General features: G+C 38.1%; 1 protein-coding gene across 1 annotated transcript in view; it reads right to left on the bottom strand.

Moving 5' to 3' along the window:
* Positions 1-257: 257 nt before the first annotated feature.
* LOC117083261 (replication protein A 14 kDa subunit-like) overlaps positions 258-20,012 on the bottom strand; it is a 40,818-nt gene continuing 21,063 nt past the window's right edge. Inside the window, exon 2 of the mRNA XM_033210707.1 lies at positions 258-991. Within this exon, the coding sequence (XP_033066598.1) occupies positions 537-991 (455 nt within the window). The 3' untranslated portion in view covers positions 258-536. The remainder of the gene's footprint in view (positions 992-20,012) is intronic.

Raw genomic sequence — 20,012 nt, 5'->3', positions numbered from 1 at the left:
TATAAAGAATGTGACAAAGCCATTAATAACTGCTCACATCTTAACATTAGAGAGCTAATACAAGCATTAAAGGTGCAATTACTGTCAAAAGATCTTCCAGAAAATAGAAGCCTTTAAAATGTATTAAATTTATTGCTGTAATTTCTTATGGCTTACAATTCAGAATCTCTACATGCAAATTTTTTTTTTTAATTTTTCTGGTACTCATACTAGACCCATGATTTTCTTGATTCTTATTTCTTTTTTTTTTTTTTTTTGTGTGTACCATTTTAGTTTTTATTAATAAAATAGAAACCTAAACTCAGAGAACTGCTTTATTCTTGCATCTAATCTGACCATATATTGGAGTAGCAATTCTTTATAAAAGGACTTAGAACTGTCAATATATCAGTTCCATCAAAAACTCTAGGTTGAAATATCTTAAAAAGAGCAAGTTAAATATGAGAAAGCACAGAAATCTCTCCCTCAAACAAGAAGGGCTTCCTTTAATAGTCTTTAATATAGCTCATTTGCAATTGTATGAAAATCCATCAAGATCAATCATGTTGCACAATCCCTAAAGGATAAAACTGAGGGAACTCATGGATAATTTTCACAGCTTCGTTGTAAAGTCCAGGATCAAAAGGATGGTTATCTTCTTTAAATTGGACATAAGATGTACACAAGATGGTGGCCTTGGCAGTTACTCTTCCAACCACTTCCATAATTCCAGAGATTTCTTCATCAAGGGGTTCCATCAACTGGATGGTTCCATTTTTTCCTTCTCCATCTGAAAGAATAAACATTTTTCCAGTGGGATGAATCTTTTCCAGCCTCCCTACGAAGCAAACACGCTTGTCTATGAACTGAGCTGGCATGCCGACATTGATGCACGACCTCGGCAACTCCATCATGTCCACTGTGATTATGGTCGAAGAGTGCGGCTGGTGGGAAACCCACAGACTACTGAAACTGTGTGGCCCACGGTGTCTGTGGGGCAGATTTCTTCTTTCTGTTTTATAAAGTATTCGTTATGTTAGCCGGTCAGTGATTATAGGAATTGTTTTTATGAAATTTAGTAGTGCACACAAAGCAATTTTCAAAGGTAATTCCATTAGTGTATTAAGTTTTATTGAGTGTTAGAACATTCCATTTTGTTCTTATAAGTGCAGAAACTTACATAGGGCTTTTTTTTTTTATTTTTTTATTTTTTCAGATGGAGTTTCACTGTTATCACCCAGGCTGAAGTGCAGTGGTGCAATCTTGGCTCATTGCAGCCTCCACCTCCCGGGTTCAAGTGATTCTCCTCTCTCAGCCTCACAAGTAGCTTGGATTACAGGCATCTGCCGCCATACCTGGCTAGTTTTTGTATTTTTAGTAGAAATAGGGTTTCATTGGCCAGGCTGATCTCGAACTCCTGACCTCAAATGATATGCCCACCTCGGCCTCCCAAAGTGCTGGGATTACAGGTGTGAGTCACCGCACCCAGCCGAGCCTATCTTTATTTAGTTATTTTTTTAAAATTTTATTATTGACATAAATTTTATTTATTGAGTCAATTTGTTCAGGTAAGTACTAGGGAAGCTTTGTAACTTTTGAGGATGTTTTTATATGTAAAATATATCAACAAACATGACAGTGCTTGCTGTATAACAGATGCTCCATAATGCAGAAATATTCGTGCTGAACTTAGTTTGTAACTTTGATTCAGAAATGAAAAATATCATTGGGCCAGGTGCAGTGACTCAGCCTATAATCCCAGCACTTTGGAAGGCAGAGTTGGGCAGATCACAAGGTCAGGTGATGAGACCATCCTGGCTAACACAGCGAAACCCTGTCTCCACTGAAAATACAAATCATTAGCCAGCCATGGTAGTGGACGCCTGTAGTTGCAGCTACTCAGGTTGCTGAGGCAGGTGAATGGCATGAATCTGGGAGGTGGAGCTTGCAGTGAGCCAATATTGCACCACTGCACTCCATCCTGGGCAACAGAGCAGGACTTTGTCTCAAAAAAAAAAAAAAAGAAAATACCAGCTGGGCATGGTGGCTCATGCCTGTAATGTCAACACTTTGGGAGGCCGAGGTGGGTAGGTCACCTGAAGTCAGGAGTTCAAGACCAACCTGGCTAACATGGTGAAACCCCAGCTCTACCAAAATACAAAAATTAGCTAGGCATGATGGCAGGTGCCTGTAACACCACCTACTTGGAAGGTTGAGACATGAGAATTGCTTGCATGTGGGAGGCAGAGTTTGCAGTGAGCTGAGATCATGTCATTGCACTCCAGCGTGGGCGACAGAGTGAGACTTTTTTCTCAAAAAAATAAAATATCAATGCTGAAGATACAACATTGATTTTTTTCATGTGGAGAGAACACTTTTTTTTTCAGGCTGCAAAGCTGAATCTTGCTGAATTTAAAGAGAGATTCTGCTGCTTTAATTTCCTAATTATCTTGACTTTTTAAAAAAAAATTTTATGTGTATTCTAACTATGTGTCACACCCCTTCTTCTTCTTGCTCTATTATGGCTACAGGTTTCTCACTTATCTCCATGTGATGTCATTTCACTTGGTACTTTGTAGGTTCCGATGAGAAAGTTGGTACTTTTTAATGCATTGAAAAATTGGTTTTAACTAGAGTGTTTGTTTATTAACATAACTTTCAGATTAGTTAATTAAAAGACATAACACTTTCCACAATAATGTATCACTTAGCATAGAATATATATCAGTGAGAAGAATATCAGTTAGCATGGTTTGTTTATAAAAGGAAAACCTTGTTAGATTCTCACACAAAGAGTGAAAAATATAGTTTGCTAAAATAGATGTCTTAGAAGTTTAATTTTTAAGAGTTGATTGTGGCCGGGCGCGGTGGCTCAAGCCTGTCATCCCAGCACTTTGGGAGGCCGAGACGGGCGGATCACAAGGTCAGGAGATCGAGACCATCCTGGCTAACATGGTGAAACCCCGTCTCTACTAAAAAATACAAAAAACTAGCCGGGCGAGGTGGCAGGCGCCTGTAGTCCCAGCTACTCGGGAGGCTGAGGCAGGAGAATGGCGTGAACCCGGGAGGCGGAGCTTGCAGTGAGCTGAGATCTGGCCAGTGCACTCCAGCTTGGGTGACAGAGCGAGACTCTGTCTCAAAAAAAAAAAAAAAAAGTTGATTGTAAGTGAAGAATTTCAAATTTAATTTTTATAACGTACTTATACCATGACTTGTGTTTCTATACAGTATCTTCCATTTTTAAGTGTGAATTTTGAAGTTGGCAAAATAATAAAATGATCTCTGGATTTGACATTTGATGCAATTTTTTTTCATGTTGATACTACAATTTGGAGGAACTTCTCACTTTTTTTTCTAGTCTACAGTTTTTACTCTTTGTCACCTAATTGTAGTCAACTCCCTGGTCCTTTTCTCTGGAAAACTTTTGGAGAACATGTCTGCTTTTGGATTAAAATATTTCCCATTATTTTGCATAAAAACTAGTTTACTGTGTTCACGGAGTGGCCAGTCATGGGACCGTAAGCAACAGCTGCACCTTTTAGTGTTTTTCTTATTATTACCATCAACAACAGAAACTTTAAATACCCTATGCTTGAAATAAAAGCCCTAACGTACATTGGCTCTTCCCATACACTCTGCTGGGTCCAGAAAATGCTGTTATATATTAGAGTTTCTAAGCTGGGCATTGTGGCTCACGCTTGTAATGCCAGCACTTTGGAAAGTTGAAGTGGGTGAATCACGTGATGTCAGGAGTTTGAGACCAGCCTGGTCAACATGGTGAAACCCGATCTTTACCAAAAATAGAAAAATTAACTGGGCATGGTGGTGGGTGCCTGTAGTCCCAGCTACTCGGGAGGCTGAGGCAGGAGAATCCCTTGAATCCAGGAGGCGGAGGTTGCATTGAGCCAAGATCGTGCCATTGTACTCCACTCTGTCTTAAATAAGTAAATAAAATAAATAATAAATATCAGAGTTCCTATGGTCATGGCTGACAAACTAAATGACAACTATTTTTGATACTATTCAGCTGTTTAAGACAAACACACAGTACTTGAAACATTTGTGTGTGTGTGTATATATATATATATATATATATATACATTTTAGACAAGGGTCTTGCTGTGTTACCCAGGCTGAAGTGCAGTGGCATGGTCTCAGCTCACTAAAACTTCCACATTTCAGGGTCAAGCAATTCTCATGTCTCAACCTCTCGAATAGCTGGGATTACAGGTTGGTGGCACCATGCCTGGCTACTTTTCCTATTTTTCATGGAGATGGGGTTTCTTCATGTTGGCCAGGCTGGTCTTGCCTTGACCTCAAGCGATTCACCAACCTTGGTCTCCCAAATTGCTGGGATTACATGTGTGAGCCAGTGCATCCATTTAATTATATGTAGATATATATAATTTATATATAATTTATATATAGATATATATAATTTATATATAGATATGTATGTGTGTGTGTGTATATATATAAATCTTTTTTCCAAAATGGTCTCACTCTGTCCCCCAGGCTGATCCACCTACTGGGTTTAAGTGATTCTCCTATCACAGTCTTCTGAGTAGCTGGGACTACAGACCACCACTCCTGGCTAATTTTTGTATCTTTGATAGAGACATGGTTTCACCCTGTTAGCCAGGCTGCTCTTGAACTCCTGACCGCAGGTGATCCACCCACCTTGGCCTCTCAAAGCACTGATTACAGGTATGAGTCACCATGCCAAGCTAAAAATACACTTTTCAAATTGACAGACAAAATGTGTATTTATTCTGCAAAACAATATTTTTAGGTATGTATACATCGTCACATGCTTAATTCTAGGTAATTAATGCTTTACCTCATGTAGTTAACAATTTTGTTGTGAGATCACGTGGCATTGTCTTAACATTTTTGAAAACCAGAAATACATCAGAATGAACTATAGTCACTGTGCTGTACAATAAATATTTTGGACTTATTCCTCTTATTCAAGTATAATTGTATATTCTTTTCTTTCTAACTCCCCATTCTAAACAACTTGGCATCAGGTATTCACCATTTTATTCTCTACAGCAATGAGATTGTTCTTTAGAATTCTTGTGTAAGTGAGACCGGACCTGGTGGCTCACGCTTGTAATCCCAGCATGCTGGGAAGCCAAGGCAGGTGAATCACTTGAGGACAGGAGTTCGACACCAGCCTGGCCAACATGGTGAAACCCTGTCTCTACTGAAAATACAAAAAAAATTAGCCAGGCATGGTGGCAGGCACCTGTAATTTCAGCTACTTGGGAGGCTGAGGCAGGAGAATTGCTTGAACCCAGTGAAGGTTGCAGTGAGCCGAGATCACACCATTGCAATCCAGCCTGGGAAACTTGCAAAACTCTCTTTAAAAAAAGTGTAAGTGATATCATAAGATAGTATTCATTCTGTGTCTGGCTTATTTAAAGTAATATTATGTTCTCCAGGTTAATCCATGTTACTGAAAGTAATAAATTTTCTTTTTTAAAAGATGAATAGTATTCAATTTTGTGTGTATACCGCATTTATTTTATTTACTCATTAGATGTCAAACTGTTAACTTTGTATTTTAGCTATTGTGAGGAGTGCTGCAAACAACATAGAAGTGCAAATTTTTTTTTTTTTTTTTTTTTAGACAGGGTCTTGTTCTGTCACCCAGGCTGGAGTGCAGAGGCCTGATCTCGGCTCAGTGCCACCTCTGTCTCCCAGGTTCAGCAATTCTTCTGCCTCAGGCTCCCAAGTAGCTGGGATTACAGGCACGCACCACTGTGCCTGGCTAATTTTTTTTTTTTTTTTTTTTTGAGACGGAGTCTTGCTCTGTCGCCCAGGCTGGAGTGTAGTGGCCGGATCTCAGCTCACTGTGAGCTCCGCCTCCCGGGTTGACGCCATTTTCCTCCCTCAGCCTCCCGAGCAGCTGGGACTACAGGCGCCCGCCACCTCGCCCGGCTAGTTTTTTTTGTATTTTTTTAGTAGAGACAGGGTTTCACCGTGTTAGCCAGGATGGTCTCGATCTCCTGACCTCGTCATCCGCCCGTCTCGGCCTCCCAAAGTGCTGGGATTACAGGCTTGAGCCACCGCGCCTGGCCTAATTTTTGTATTTTTAGTAGAGACGGGGTTTCATCATGTTGGTCAGGCTGGTCTTGAACTCCTGAGCTTGTGATCTGCCCACCTCAGCCTCCCAAAGTGCTAGGATTACAGGCGTGAGCCACTGTGCCCGGCCAAATGTTTCTTCATCCTTATTTTATTTGTTGTGGATATATATCCAGTATTGAAATTATTGTATTATATAATAATTTTGATCTTATATTTTTTGTGAAATCTCTTTCATTGTTCATAATTACCGTCCTCATTTACATTAAAACCAACAGTGTGCAAGCATTCCCTTTTCTTCATATCTATGCCAACACGTTTTAGAAAATTTTTTAATTTTTATTTTTTTGAGACAGAGTCTTGTTCTTGTTGCCCAAGCTGGACTGCAATGGCACAATCTCAGCTCACCACAACCTTCGCCTTCCAGGTTCAAGTGATTCTCTTGCCTCAGCCTCCCGAGTGACTGGGATTACAAGCATGTGCCACCGCACCTGGCTAATTTTGTATTTTTAGTAGAGACAGGGTTTCTCCATGTTGGTCAGGCTGGTCTTGAACTCCCAACCTCAGGTGATCCGCCTGCCTCGGCCTCCTAAAGTGTTGGGATTACATTTTGCCAACTTCAAAAATTCACACTTAAAAAGGCATGAGCCACCACGCTTGGTCATTTTTTTTATTTTTAATAAAAATCATTTTAACAGTGGTGAGCTGGTATCTTGTAGTTTTCTTGCTTTTTGGCATGCCTTTCTCTGATAATAATTGACACTGAGTATTTTTTAATATATTTGTTGTACATGTATATGTTTTGAAATATATTTAAGGTTTTTGATCATTTTCAGTACTTATTAGTTTTTTGTTGTATAGTTATTTGAGCTTTTTTTTTTTTTTTTAGATGGGATCTTTCTCTGTCACCAGGCTGGAGTGCCGTGGCGTGATCTCAGCTCACTGGAACCTCCAACACCCTAGTTAAAGTGATTCTCCTGCCTCAGCCACCTGAGTAGCTGGGATTACAGGCATGCACCACCACCCCAAGCTAATTTTTGGATATTTAGTAGAGATGGGGTTTCGCCATGTTGGCCAAGATGGTCTCAGTCTCCTGATCTCATGATCCACCCACCTCAGCCTCTCAAAGTGCTGGGATTACAGACGTGAGCCACCCTGCCTGGCCTTGAGTTTCTTATATATTTTTGATATTAAACTCTTGCCATGTGTATGATTTGCAAATATTTTGTCCCTTTTTTTAGTTGTTTCATTCTGTTTTATCATTCTGTGCAGCAGCTTTTTAATTAAAGGTAATCTGCGTAATCCATTTTTCCTTTGGTTATCTGGAATTTTGGGATTAAATTTAAAAATTCACTGCCCAGGTCAATGTTATTATGATTTCACAATATTTTTTTGTACTCATTTTAGAGTTTCAGGCCTTACATTTAATAACCTAATTTATTTTGTGTTGATTTTTATATGTGGTGTGAGATTAGGGTCTCATTGTTCTGTATGTGGGTGTAAAGTTTCCTTAACCATTCATTGAAGATACTGTTCTTTAAGAAATTGTCACCTTTATATTTGTGTGAAATGTATTTCATTTCTTACTATAATGTTCTTTAGATTATACTCTACAGTGTTTCAACTTTTTGGTTAAAAGTATTTCAAAGTTTAGTTACTAGAGTTTTTGTAGATGGGATTTTTTTTAAATTTCATTTTGATATATTTATTGTACAGAAATGCTACTGAATTTTGGGTATTGCCTTTGTATTCTATGAGTTTAATGAATTTGTTTATTATAATAGCTTTTAGTCAAGTCAGGCTTTTCTATACTTAAGATTGCATATAGAAATACAAGATTATTAAACAGGGATAATTTACTTTTTCCAATTTGGATGCCTTTGGTGTTATTCTCTTCTCTGTTATGTTTAATAAGACTAAAAAAAGCGCACATTCTTGCCTTGTTCTAGCTCTTAGAGTAAAATCTTTAACTTTTTTTGTTTAGTATGTTGTTAGCTGTGCATTTTTTTTTTTTTTTTGGTTACATATAGCATTTATCAGCTTGAGTTGCATTGCTGCTATACCTAAGTTTTTCAGAGATGTATTATGACGGAATGTTGAATTTTGTCAAATTTTTATTCTGCATCTATTTATATAGTAGAGTTGTGAAATCACAAATAATTCTACATAAATACAAAACATCCTCAGAAACTTCTATGAACATCTCTATGCATGCAAACTACAAAATTTAGAGAAAATAGATAAACTGAATACAAACAACTTCCAAGATTGAATCAGGAATTAACAGAAGTCTTGAAGAGAGCAAAGAGCATAAAGTGTATAATGAATTAGTAATTTAAAAAAAAAAAAAAACCTACCAACCACAAAAAGCCCTGGATCGGATGAATCCGCAGAAAATTTTATCACATATGCAAAGATGAGCTGGTCCTAATTGTACTGATTGTATTCCAAAGAAATCATGTTGGGATTCCACTCTAACTTGTTACATAAAATTAGTATCGTGTTGCTCTCAAAATCTAGTGAAGACAGAACAACAAAAACAATTACAGGCCTATATTCCTGGTGAACATAGAAACAAAAATCCTCCATGAAATACTAGGAAGCTGAGTTCATAAGGAAATAAAGTTATTTTGCCACAGTCATGTGAGCTTTATTCTATGAATGCAAGAATGTTTCGTCATATGCAAGTCAGTAAGTGTAATTCAGCATGTGAATATAATTTTAAGCAAAAAAGCATGTATCACAATATATGCAGAAATAGCATTCAAGAAAATTCAATATTGACTCATGAACATATTCTCAAAAATCTTGGCATTCAAGAATCATACCTCAAAATAATAAGAGGCATGTATGACAAATCCTCAGCCAACATCATACTGAACAGGAAAAAGCTGGATACATTCTCTCTAAGAATAAAAATAATACAAGAATATTCACTCTAAACAGTCCTATTCAACATAATTCTGGAAGTCCTAGTAAGAGCAATCCAAAAAAGAAAGAAAAGGAATCTAAATTAAGAAGCCAAATTATCTGCACTGATGATATTCTTTTTCTAGAACCATTAAAGATTAGACCAGAAGACCTCTCTGCCTAAAAAAGACTAAAGCAAAGTCTTAGGATACAAAATTACTATATAGAAATGAGTAGCATTTCTGTACACCAATAACAAGCTGAGAAAAATAATTCAAGAACATAGTTCTATTTACAATAGCCACAAAGAAAAATAATATATGTAGAAATGCATTAAATCAAGGAAGTAAAGTATCTCTACAAGGAGAACATCAAACACTGCTGAAAAAATGATACAAAGCAAATAAATGGAAAAGCATTTCATGCTCATGAATTTGAAGAATTAACACTTAAAATGTTTATGCTGCATAAAGCAAGCTACAGATCAAGTGCTATTTCAAACTATCAATGACTTTTAAAAATAGAATTTAGAAAAGAAGCCTGTGAGCACTGGTTCACACTTGTAGTGCCAGCACTTTGGGAGGCTGAGGTAGGCAGATCGCTTGGGGTAGGATTTCGAGACCAGCCTGGCCAACATGGTGAAATCCTATCTCTACTAAGAGTTCAAAAAAAAAAAAAAAAGCCAAGTGTGGTGGTGTATGCCTGTAATCCTAGCTACTCAGGAGGCTGAGATGGGAGGATTGCTTGAACCTGGGAGACAGGTTGCATTGAGCCGAGATAACACCACTGCACACTCCAGACTGGATGACAGAGTGAAACTCCATCAAAAAAAAAAAAAACTTTTAAAATATATATGGAAGAATAAAAGAATCCAAATAGTAAAGGCAACTTTAGACAAAAAGGACAAACCTGGAGATCTTCCATTACTTATCTTTAAACTGTACTATAAGCTACAGTAATCTGTATAACATATTTCTGGCACAAAAATATACATATAGGCCAAAGCAAAAGATGAGAGAGCGCTGAAATAATGCTACAATACTCCAACTTATTATTGAAAAAGTCTATAGAAATAAACGAAAAATAACATCCTATGCAATAAATGACAGTGGGAAAACTGGCTAGTCATATGCAAAAAAAAATTGAATCCCTGCCTCCTATCATAAGAAGTATGACAAGATAGATTTATAACTGAGTCTTCAAGCCACAGAAATCCTAGAAGAACACATAGAAGGTACATCTCTAGATACTGGCATCTAGAAGTAACTTATGACTAACACCTTAAAAGTGAATGCAACAAAAATTAAAATTTTAAAATGGCGCCTAAGCAAACTAAGGAGCTTTTACACAGTGAAAAGCTATCCACAAAGTAAACATAGAGTCTACAGTGTGGAATAAATTATTTGTATACTGCATATTGCAAAGGATTAATACATGAAATCTATAAAAAATTTAATAAGAAAGAAAAGTGATATAAATACTTCTCAAAGGAAGACTAAAAGCTGCCAATAAACATGCAGAAAATTGCTCAATATCTCTAATCAGAGAGATGTAAAATCTTGGAGAGAAGATAATTTGTGTATTTTTAGTAGAGACCGGGTTTCACTATCTTGGCCAGACTGGTCTCAAGCTCCTGACCTCATGTGATCCACCTGCGTTGGCCTCCCAAAGTGCTGGGATGACGGGTGGGAGCCACCGTGTCCAGCCCAGATCTTTTAAAATTAGTGCTGTTTAGATTTGTGCAAAATTCATAGGCTTGCAGTAGCAGACATTTTAATATTTTTTTCTAATAGAAGAGAAAAAGTGGGCAGGCACGTGGCTCAGGCCTGTAGTCCCAGGACTTTCGGAGGCCGATACAGGTGGATCACCTGAGGTCAGGGGTTCGAGACCAGCTTGACTAAGATGGTGAAACCCTGTCTCTACTAAAAATACAAAAATTAGCCAGATACAGTGTCGGGTGTCTGTAATCCCAGCTACTAGGGAGGCTGAGGGAGGAGAATCGCTTGAACCCTGGGAGGCAGAGGTTGCAGTGAGCCAAGATTGTGTCATTGCACTCCAACCTGGGTGAAAAAGCAAGACTCAGTCTGAAAAACAAACAATGAAAACCAATAAAATTAATTTTTAAAATACGTTTAAAAGAAACTTCACATTTGTTTGTTAAATAAGATTTAAAACCACATTTTAAGTGACTGATTAGTAATTCCAATCTATTTCGTTTTAGTCACTGAAAAAACCCTAATATCCTTTAATTATTTTAAAAAAATATTTTTTTAAAAGGTATTCTTACATTAGTGTTTCTGAAACTTTCAGAAACTGTGGACCACTTAATGGATGATGACGTACATGGAGACAAATTTTCTATATGATAATAGGCTCATCCTAGCTTTTATTTATTTTCATTTTTTAAATTTTTTGAGACAGGACTTTTTGAGATAGAGTTTTGCTTCTGTTGCCCAGGCTGGAGTGCAATGGCACGATCTTAGCTCACTGCAACTTCCGCCTTCCGAGTTCAAGCGATTCTTCTGCCTCAGCCTCCCGAGTAGCTGGGATTACAGGCACGCACCATCATGCCTGGCTAATTTGTATTTTTTATAGATATGGGGTTTTTCCACATTGGTTCGGCTGGTCTCGAACTCCCGACCTTGCGTGATCTGCTCACCTTGGCCTCCCAAAGTGTTGAGATTACAGGCGTGGGCCACCTCACCCGGTCTCATACTAGCTTTAAATTTAAAAATTCAATTTATTTCAAAAGTAAAATTAATGACTCTTTTAAGTCATGAGAGGGATATCATTGGTAGAATCCATTTACCAAAGTGTATATCTTAGGCTTAGTAATGACTGCTTTAAACCAAAAATCAATTTCTACATACTATCTAGTGCAAAAAGAGGTGGTTTATAAATTCCTCTTTATTTCTGCTTAGAGAATTCAAAGCCAAAATGTTAAGTTAGGGATAAAAACAAGCATTGGATAAGAGTGTGTTGGGTGCAATGATTAAGAGTCAAACTCGACATCAAGTGGTTCCTGATTGTATCTGAGTTCTGCTATTTATGGACTGTATGACCTGAATACAGTTTCTTCACTATGTGCTTGACTATTCAGCTGTACAGTGAGAATAATGGTGCCTAAATCCTAGGGTTTTGTGACAATTAGAGCAAGTAATACAAATAATGTCCCGGAAGAGCATCCAACACATAACAAGTGTACAGAAATTTTATCTCTTATTTGTTGATTCTGTTAGATTTTGATCAATGTTAAGCCTAAAAACCAGGTGACACATCAGTGGATTCTAACCTATGTTCATTCTACTCAGCCAGTCTGAGGCTGTATAGTAGTCGAATGTTTCTAATACTATCCTTGGCAAATTCTCATATATTCACATGTGTGTGTGTTTGTGTGTGTGTGTGTGTGTGTGTGTGTGTGTGTTTCCTGAAAATTTTAAGATGAACAGCACTTTCTTCTCTGGCTAAATTTCTTAAAGCTTTTTTTCTGTCTGATTTTTTAAAAGTATTAATATTTTTTATTGGCAAATCAGAGTCATATACATTTATGGGGAATAATATGAAATTTTAGTATATGTATATAATATGGAATGAAAAAGTCAAATTAACATATCAACTCACTCAACTATCACTTTTGAGATGAGATATTTGAAATTTACTCTTGGTCATTTTGAAATATACAATACATTGTCATTTACTATAATCACACTGCTGTGCAATATATCTCAAAAGCTTTTTACCCTATTTGAAACTTTGTGCCCTTTGATCAATAGCTCCCTATTTTTCTTACTTTCTTGCTTTCTTTCTCTCTCTCTGTTGGGGTCCGCGTGTTTCCTGAACAAAGGAATGAACAGACAAGACAACAGAAGACAAGACAAAGATGGCGGCCGTGCCAAACGACATGCTCCGCTTTATTTTATATCGCCGTTTGTGGAATGTTACCAAGTCACAAGACACATTGTTGTTTTTCTGACCTTTCCCTGACTTTCTGGATTTCCAAGATGTTTACATATAAACAAGCCCACAGGGTCTGCTATTTGCAACTGGCTCCTTTGTCCTCCCTGTTTGCAGGGGAGGAATGCCCTGCTTCGTTTGCAAGAGCAGGACTTATGGGGAAAACCCTGCTTCATTTGCAAGCACATAGTCCTCTACATTTCCCCTTTCCTTATTTACAAGTTTGAATTTCTTTCAAAACCATCATTACATATTGAGCTCACTAGGATTCGGTGCTTGCCCTTTGGCACCATCTCCAGCAGACTGTGAAAATGACAAAAGCAAGAACAGCAATCAATACATTGCTAGAAACAGAGGTCAGCAAGGTTTTTACAGGGCTCATAGGGTTCAAAGATGTCAAACTTTGTGCAATACCAGTCATCAAATCTGCACCAGTCAGCAATGGTAATTGATTGCAAAATGTTTCAGAAATGTTCTTTGTTAATTCTTGTATTTCTCGGGAAAGATTATTATGACCAATTAAAAGTCTCTTTATCTCAGTCCAATTATGTACAGTGCTGTTAAAAGGAACAGGAATAATACAAAATTGGGTAGTATTCCAATCACATTTCAACAAAGCTCGTGTATTCAACACTATAAGCTGATCTCCCAACCAAGAAACCACTTGCTCCAGATTACCCACTTGCTCAGTCAAATGAGCATCTATGTCTCGCTGCTGCCACAACAAATGTGATTGTTCATGCCACTGTTGCACAAATTCTGCATTTTATATACTCTGGTGTAGAGCTAATCCAGCAACGGCAGTGGTGGAAGAAATTGCTACAAGCCCTATCACCGCGGTCACGACAATTCCAACCATCCTCCGACTGCGGTGGACAAGATCTTGCATAGCCTTGTAAATTTGAGTAACCCCAGCAGATTCACTCCAAGTACGTGTTAAGTTTACAGGTAGCCAGGTTTCTTTTCTGGCTCTTAGTATATATAAATTGGAATGAGACTCATTCCAATTATTATTCCACCAAGTAATATTTATACAACTTAAGAATGTACAATTGTTTGTACAGTTAACTACCCCTGTATTATTATCCCATTTAAAAATTCCTGTCAACAACAAGTAAGGCTTTCTCACACATGCAATAACATATCTAGAACTATTTCGATGCAAAGATATATGGAAAGGGTTAGCAGTATTAGTAAGATTTAAGGACATGTTTCCTGTGAAAGTGAACATTGGTTTACCAGCAGCTAGCAACTTCCAAATATGACCTTGTATTTGTGAGGTATTAGCCAAATGTGGCATAGGGGGTGATAGACCACCACCATGCCAAATAATAGTTTCATTGCCATCTGCAGAAATGCTGTGATTACCTTTATGCCAACGCAGGTTGACATGGCTGAATTTAGTCTGGAAATTCCCATGTACACTCCAATCTGTAACAAGGTGTTTACGACTCTTCCCTTTAATTCTAACAACAATCGTGGCCCACTACCTCTACATCTAGTCCACTCTAGTCAGGAAACAACTCCGTTCACATCAGAGATAGGGCATAAAGATAATGTATTGGGCAGAGTTTCTTTTAGTAATGCAGTATGATTATACTTAAAACTTTGAGCAACAATAATAACAGTAAAGGCAGCAATGTGACTATAATTATAATGAACAGCCCAAGCCTCATGAAAAAGATGCAGACAATGTGGACTACTCCCAAGACATATAGGTAACCCTTCAACCCCAAATTGATATGAACTATTTACTGTGCCAGTGTCTAATTCAGGATCCTGGTTTTAAAAAGGCAGTGGCATCCAAGCAGTATCATTAGTAAATAGTGGGACTTCTCTGTCTCCCCAGGCCACACCTTGATATAAGGGTGGAAAAGGAATATAAGCCCAGTATGTAAATTCTCCAGCCGTTACCTGACAATTTACTATGGCCAGCATAGCCAGGAACAAAGTCAGTGGGGTTTTGGGCTGCCCAGCTTGTTGAACAACCCCTTCGGCTTTCTGAGTAATCTTTTTCAGTTGACCTCATGTCGGGGGCTCCACACTCCCAGTCCTGAAGGTGAATGTTCTCTGAGAGTTCAGATTCAGCTCCTGAAATTCCTTGAGGAACTCTTTGGATTGGCTCCTTTTCGCCATGGCACTGTTTCAACCGTCCAGATGGAAACCACTCGTCTCCGGCACCTGTACGGACAAGAGCATAGCCTCAGCCCCATTGTAAAACTTTTCCTTTTAAATATTTCCCTTGTAATGAAGGATAATACACCCACAGATTACTGTTTTGTGGCTTTTCTAAAGGCTGTTGAAAATGTTTCACCGCTGCAGACTGCTGTAATTGGTGCCAATGGTTGAGAAAATTTAAAGTAAATAAAGCTTTAGAATTTGGTGTTTTGGGGAATCTCGCCCATTTCCCCCTTTTGTTTTGAAAGTTGTAATTTTAAAGTTGCATTGGCTTGTTCAATAATAGCTTGACCTTGACTATTAAACGGAATACCTGTTGTATGATGAATGTGATATAAAGAAAGAAAGGCGGCCAATTTATGAGAGCAATAAGCAGGGACGTTATCAGTTTTTAATTCAGCAGGAACACCCATAACTGCAAAGCAAGTAAACAAATGAGTAATAATAGAGTCAGCCTTTTCAGAAGGTAATGGTGTAGCCCATTGGAAATGTGACCATGTATCAATTGTATGATGAACATATTTTAAACGACCAAAAGAAGGGACATAAGTTACATCCATTTGCCAAATGTGATTCTGTTGAGTGCCCCGGGGGTTAATACCTGGACTTAAAAAGGGTGCAATGATAGGAGCACAGGATGGACAGGCCCTGACAATAGCTCGGGCTTGACGCGTGTGATAGAAAATCTCCATTGTAATCCTAGACTATTAGTGTGACGTAATGGATGTTCCTCTTGAGCTCATTGGACACTGCCAATAAGTAAAGAATCAATCTGACCATTACCAAAAGATAAAGGTCCTGGCAAAGCTGAATGAGAACGAATATGAGTGATGAAAAGGGGGGCAGTGCGAGAAGTAAGTGTTACAAATAATAAAGAAAATAACTTTTGTTTACATATACAGCATATTGGGAATCACTAACTATATTACAAGGGGTTTGAGGCCAGTCTTGTAGAACCATAAGAATGGCAAACATTTCTCCCTGTTGTACTGATTCAAATGGATAGCAAGGAATTTTTGAATTGTCAGATGTCCAGTACCCAGCTTTTCCATTGCTAGAAGCATCAGTAAAAATGGTGGGACCTTTAACTGGTGTAGAAGAGATAGAATTATATGGTAGTAGGGAAAATTGTTGTAGGAAGGCAAATAATTTATGACTAGGATAGGGCTGAGAAAAAGAACCAGTAAACTCAGCACAAGCCACTTGCCAACCCTCATGAGTTTCTAGCAAGGATTCAATGTATTGCTTAGATAATCGGGTAATAATTTTTACAGGGTCAGCACCAAACAGTTGACGAGCTCGATGTCGTCCTTTAATAATTAATTCAGCCAATTTATCAATGTGGGGGTGAATCTTTTTAATGGCTTTATTAGCCAAAAATAGCCACTCTAAAATGTTATTATCTTGATGTAAAATGGCCGTTGTTGAATGAGGAGTATGAAAAAGACACAAGGAAAGTGGAAGATTGGGTGCAATATAATCAAGGTGAGCTTCACTAATTCTATTTTCCACAAATGTCAATTCCTCTTCTGCTAAAGGAGATAAATGACGAGAACTATTTAAATCTGAATCTCTTTCTAAGGTAGCAAATAGATGTCGCAATTTGTAAGTGGGGATGCCTAAGATGGGGCGAAGCCAATTTATGTCTCCTAACAGTTTTTGAAAATCATTAAGGGTTAAAAGTTGATCTCATTGAATTTAAACTTTTTGTGGCTGAATATGCTTTTTTTGCTAAAAGGTATCCCAAATATTGAATAGGGAATTGAGTCTGTATTTTCTCAGAAGAAATATGTAAATTATATTGAGTTAATTGTTGTTATAAGACCTGAAAAACTTGACCTTGTAGGACTTCGTCAGGAGTTGCTAATAGAATATCATCCATATAATGGTATATTAACACAGTAGGGAATTGACATCTAACAGGATTTAAGACTCTATGAACAAACTCTTGACATAAGGTAGGACTATTAAGCATACCTTGAGGAAGAACTTTCCATTGATATCTTTGAGTAGGCTGTCCATTATTATATTCGGGAACAGTAAAAGCAAATTTTTCACAATCTTGGGGTTGTAACAGGATAGTAAAAAAAAAATCTTTAAGATCTATAACCATTAATTTCCAATTTTGTGGGATAAGAGTTGGATTAGGAAGCCCGGGTTGTAAAGTCCTCATAGGTTGAATACAAGCATTTACAGCTCTAAGATCAGTTAATAAGTGCCATTTTCCTTTTTTTTTTTTTTTTTGACAAGACAAACACAGTGGAATTCCATGCAGAAATACTTAGTTCAATATGCCCCTCGGCCAATTGTTCCTTAACTAAATTCTTTAAAGCCTTAAGTTTTTCTTTAGATAATGACCACTGTTCCACCCAAACAGGAAAGTTTGAGGCTTGTGGACAGTGGCTAAGAGTTTAAAGGATTGTAGCCCATTTTGAACATCATATTTTTGGCAGCTGAAGAAATATGAGGAATGCTTAAAAAGGCACCAAATTGTTGTAAAAGATCACAGCCCCAAAAGTTAATATTAATGAGAACAATATAAAAGCACACTTTTCCTTGTTGTCCTTCAGGTCCTACACAGCTCAGGGGCTGGACACTTTGGTAGACTATAGAAGCAGTACCTAGGCCAAATACAGTAACCGATACTTGTTTCTTTTTCCAGTGATCAGGCCATTGAACCAAGCATATAATAGATACATCCGCTCCTGTGTCGACTAATCCCTCAAAAAGTATCCCATTAATTTGCAATGAACATAAAGGTTTTTGATCAGAAACTAAAGTTTCCCAGAAAACAGTTTTCCTAGTACTACTGAAACCTCCTTAACAAGACACATCTCTAGATAAGAAAGGGAAAAAAAAAAAACAATAAAAGCAATTGTGCAATACGTTCCCCTGCCTCTAGGCGCATAAATTGTGAGACTTCTACCATGATAAGGATTTCATCAGTAAAATCAGGATCAATAATTCCTGGGACCACCATTAACCCCCGCATAGCGCTGCTGCTTTGACCTAGTAAAAGTCCTACATGTCCCTTTGGCAAAGGACCACACACTCCAACTTATATATTCCTCCATTAGGAGATAAAGTATAAGGCTGGACAATAGCTAGGTCAGCAGCAGCACTCTGCTTAGTGGCAGCATAAAGCAGAGAAACTGGTGTAGGGTAAGATTTCTTTAAGGAGGACTCGAGGTCATTCCTTGATGTTGTAAGCCACTGCTCACTGGGTGCTGGGGTAAGCCTGCATTGTAGTTGTTGGGGCCCCAAGCCTGCGGGCCCCGGCTCCCGTTTCCCAAGAGGGGTAACAATACATTCCCACTTTTATCAGTTTTTGAATGGCATTCATTGGTCCGATGTTGATCCTTGCCACATCGTTTACACATATCAGATGGTAACCTTTTTTCTTTTAGAGCAGAAGAGCCTAATTTTTTCCGGCATTCCTTTTTAAAATGACCAGGTTTCTCACATTGATAGCATATACATTGTTTAGAATTGCCTTTTAAAGCCTTAGAAAGTGCCCCAGCAAACAATTGAGCATTGTAAATAGCTCCTCCAACACCTGCACAAGCCTGAATGTATTCATCTAAATCAGCTCCACTAGCTTTTAGAGGATGCAGCAATTTTTGGCACTCGGGATTAGCACTCTCAAAAGCCAGAGTATCCAAAAGAATTTTAGCAGCAGGGCCTGAACCTACAGTCTTTAATACCGCATCTTGAAGACGGGCTACAAAATCTGGATATGGCTCAGTGGCTCCTTGTAGGATCTTTACAAAATATAAAGAAGTTTTACCCGCTATTTCAACCTTAGTCCATGCTTTTATAAACAAGGCTTTAATCTGAGTGCGAGCAATATCATCTAGGCCTGCCTGAGCATTAAGAGTGGCGTATTGTCCTGAACCCATAAGCTGCTCTTCAGTAGGTCCTGGGGGATTTTGGGTAGCATTTTTTCTAGCTTGTACTCTTGCTTCCTCCCACCACCAACTTTTTAATTGAAGCCATTGTGAACGATCAAGGACAGCCTGTCCCAACGTTTCCCAGTCAATAGGAATCATCATATGTTCTGGAGAGAAGGAATCGAGAAGGCCAAGAACAAACGGTGACTGAAGTCCATAATTAGAAATTGCAGCTTTCATTTCTTTCATTTCTTTCTTCATTTCTTTCATTTCAAAAATTTAAATTTTAGGGCTGTAAAAGTCACATTCTGGCCACCGTTTGGGAACTGAGCATTGGGGCCAAAAACAGCCCGTGTTATTGGGAATAAATTTAATTCCTCGAAATCATCCTTTTCCTTCGATTCCTTCTTTTCTCCTACAGGAGGAAAAGGCACAGAGAAAACCTGACCTGACATAGGTAAAGAGGTTGGAGGTGGAAGCAAAGGGAAATCTTTTTAACAGGGAAGGCTCTTGGCGGAGAGATAGGAGAAGCAGGAGCAGCGACACCTAGCAATTTTAACAACTGTTGTAACATCTCTAGAATATGCTGCAAATCAGAATTTCCTTCAGATGAAGGAGGCATTAGCTCTTCTTCCAATTCCTTGTCCTCAGCAACCGGGGTGTAAATATGTTTCTCTCTAGGATCATTCCTCTCTAAAGCTTCAGATGCCTCACCTCCTATGGCAGTATCGCCACATTCTCAGTCAGTTGCAAGTAACTCTAATGCCTGAATAATGGAACTACACAAAGTCCACAAAGTCAGAGGCATCGTTTGCCCTCGCTGATGAGCTCGATGCAGGACTTTAACAACTTGTAACCATTCCTTTCAATTTAATTGCATTTTGGTTTGATATTGAAACCAATAACAATTTCTTCAACATGGGCAAACAATCGCTTCAAAGTCTTATGTTCCTTAACTAACTTCTACTCCTATAGACATCAACAGTCTCTGGAGTAACCGCAAATATTCAG

Source organism: Trachypithecus francoisi, unplaced genomic scaffold, assembly GCF_009764315.1.
Source record: "Trachypithecus francoisi isolate TF-2019V2 unplaced genomic scaffold, Tfra_2.0 Contig00314, whole genome shotgun sequence".
In the NCBI taxonomy this organism is placed as follows: domain Eukaryota; kingdom Metazoa; phylum Chordata; class Mammalia; order Primates; family Cercopithecidae; genus Trachypithecus; species Trachypithecus francoisi.
Note: the sequence above shows the minus strand (reverse complement) of the source record. Positions and strands in the feature narration are given on the sequence as shown.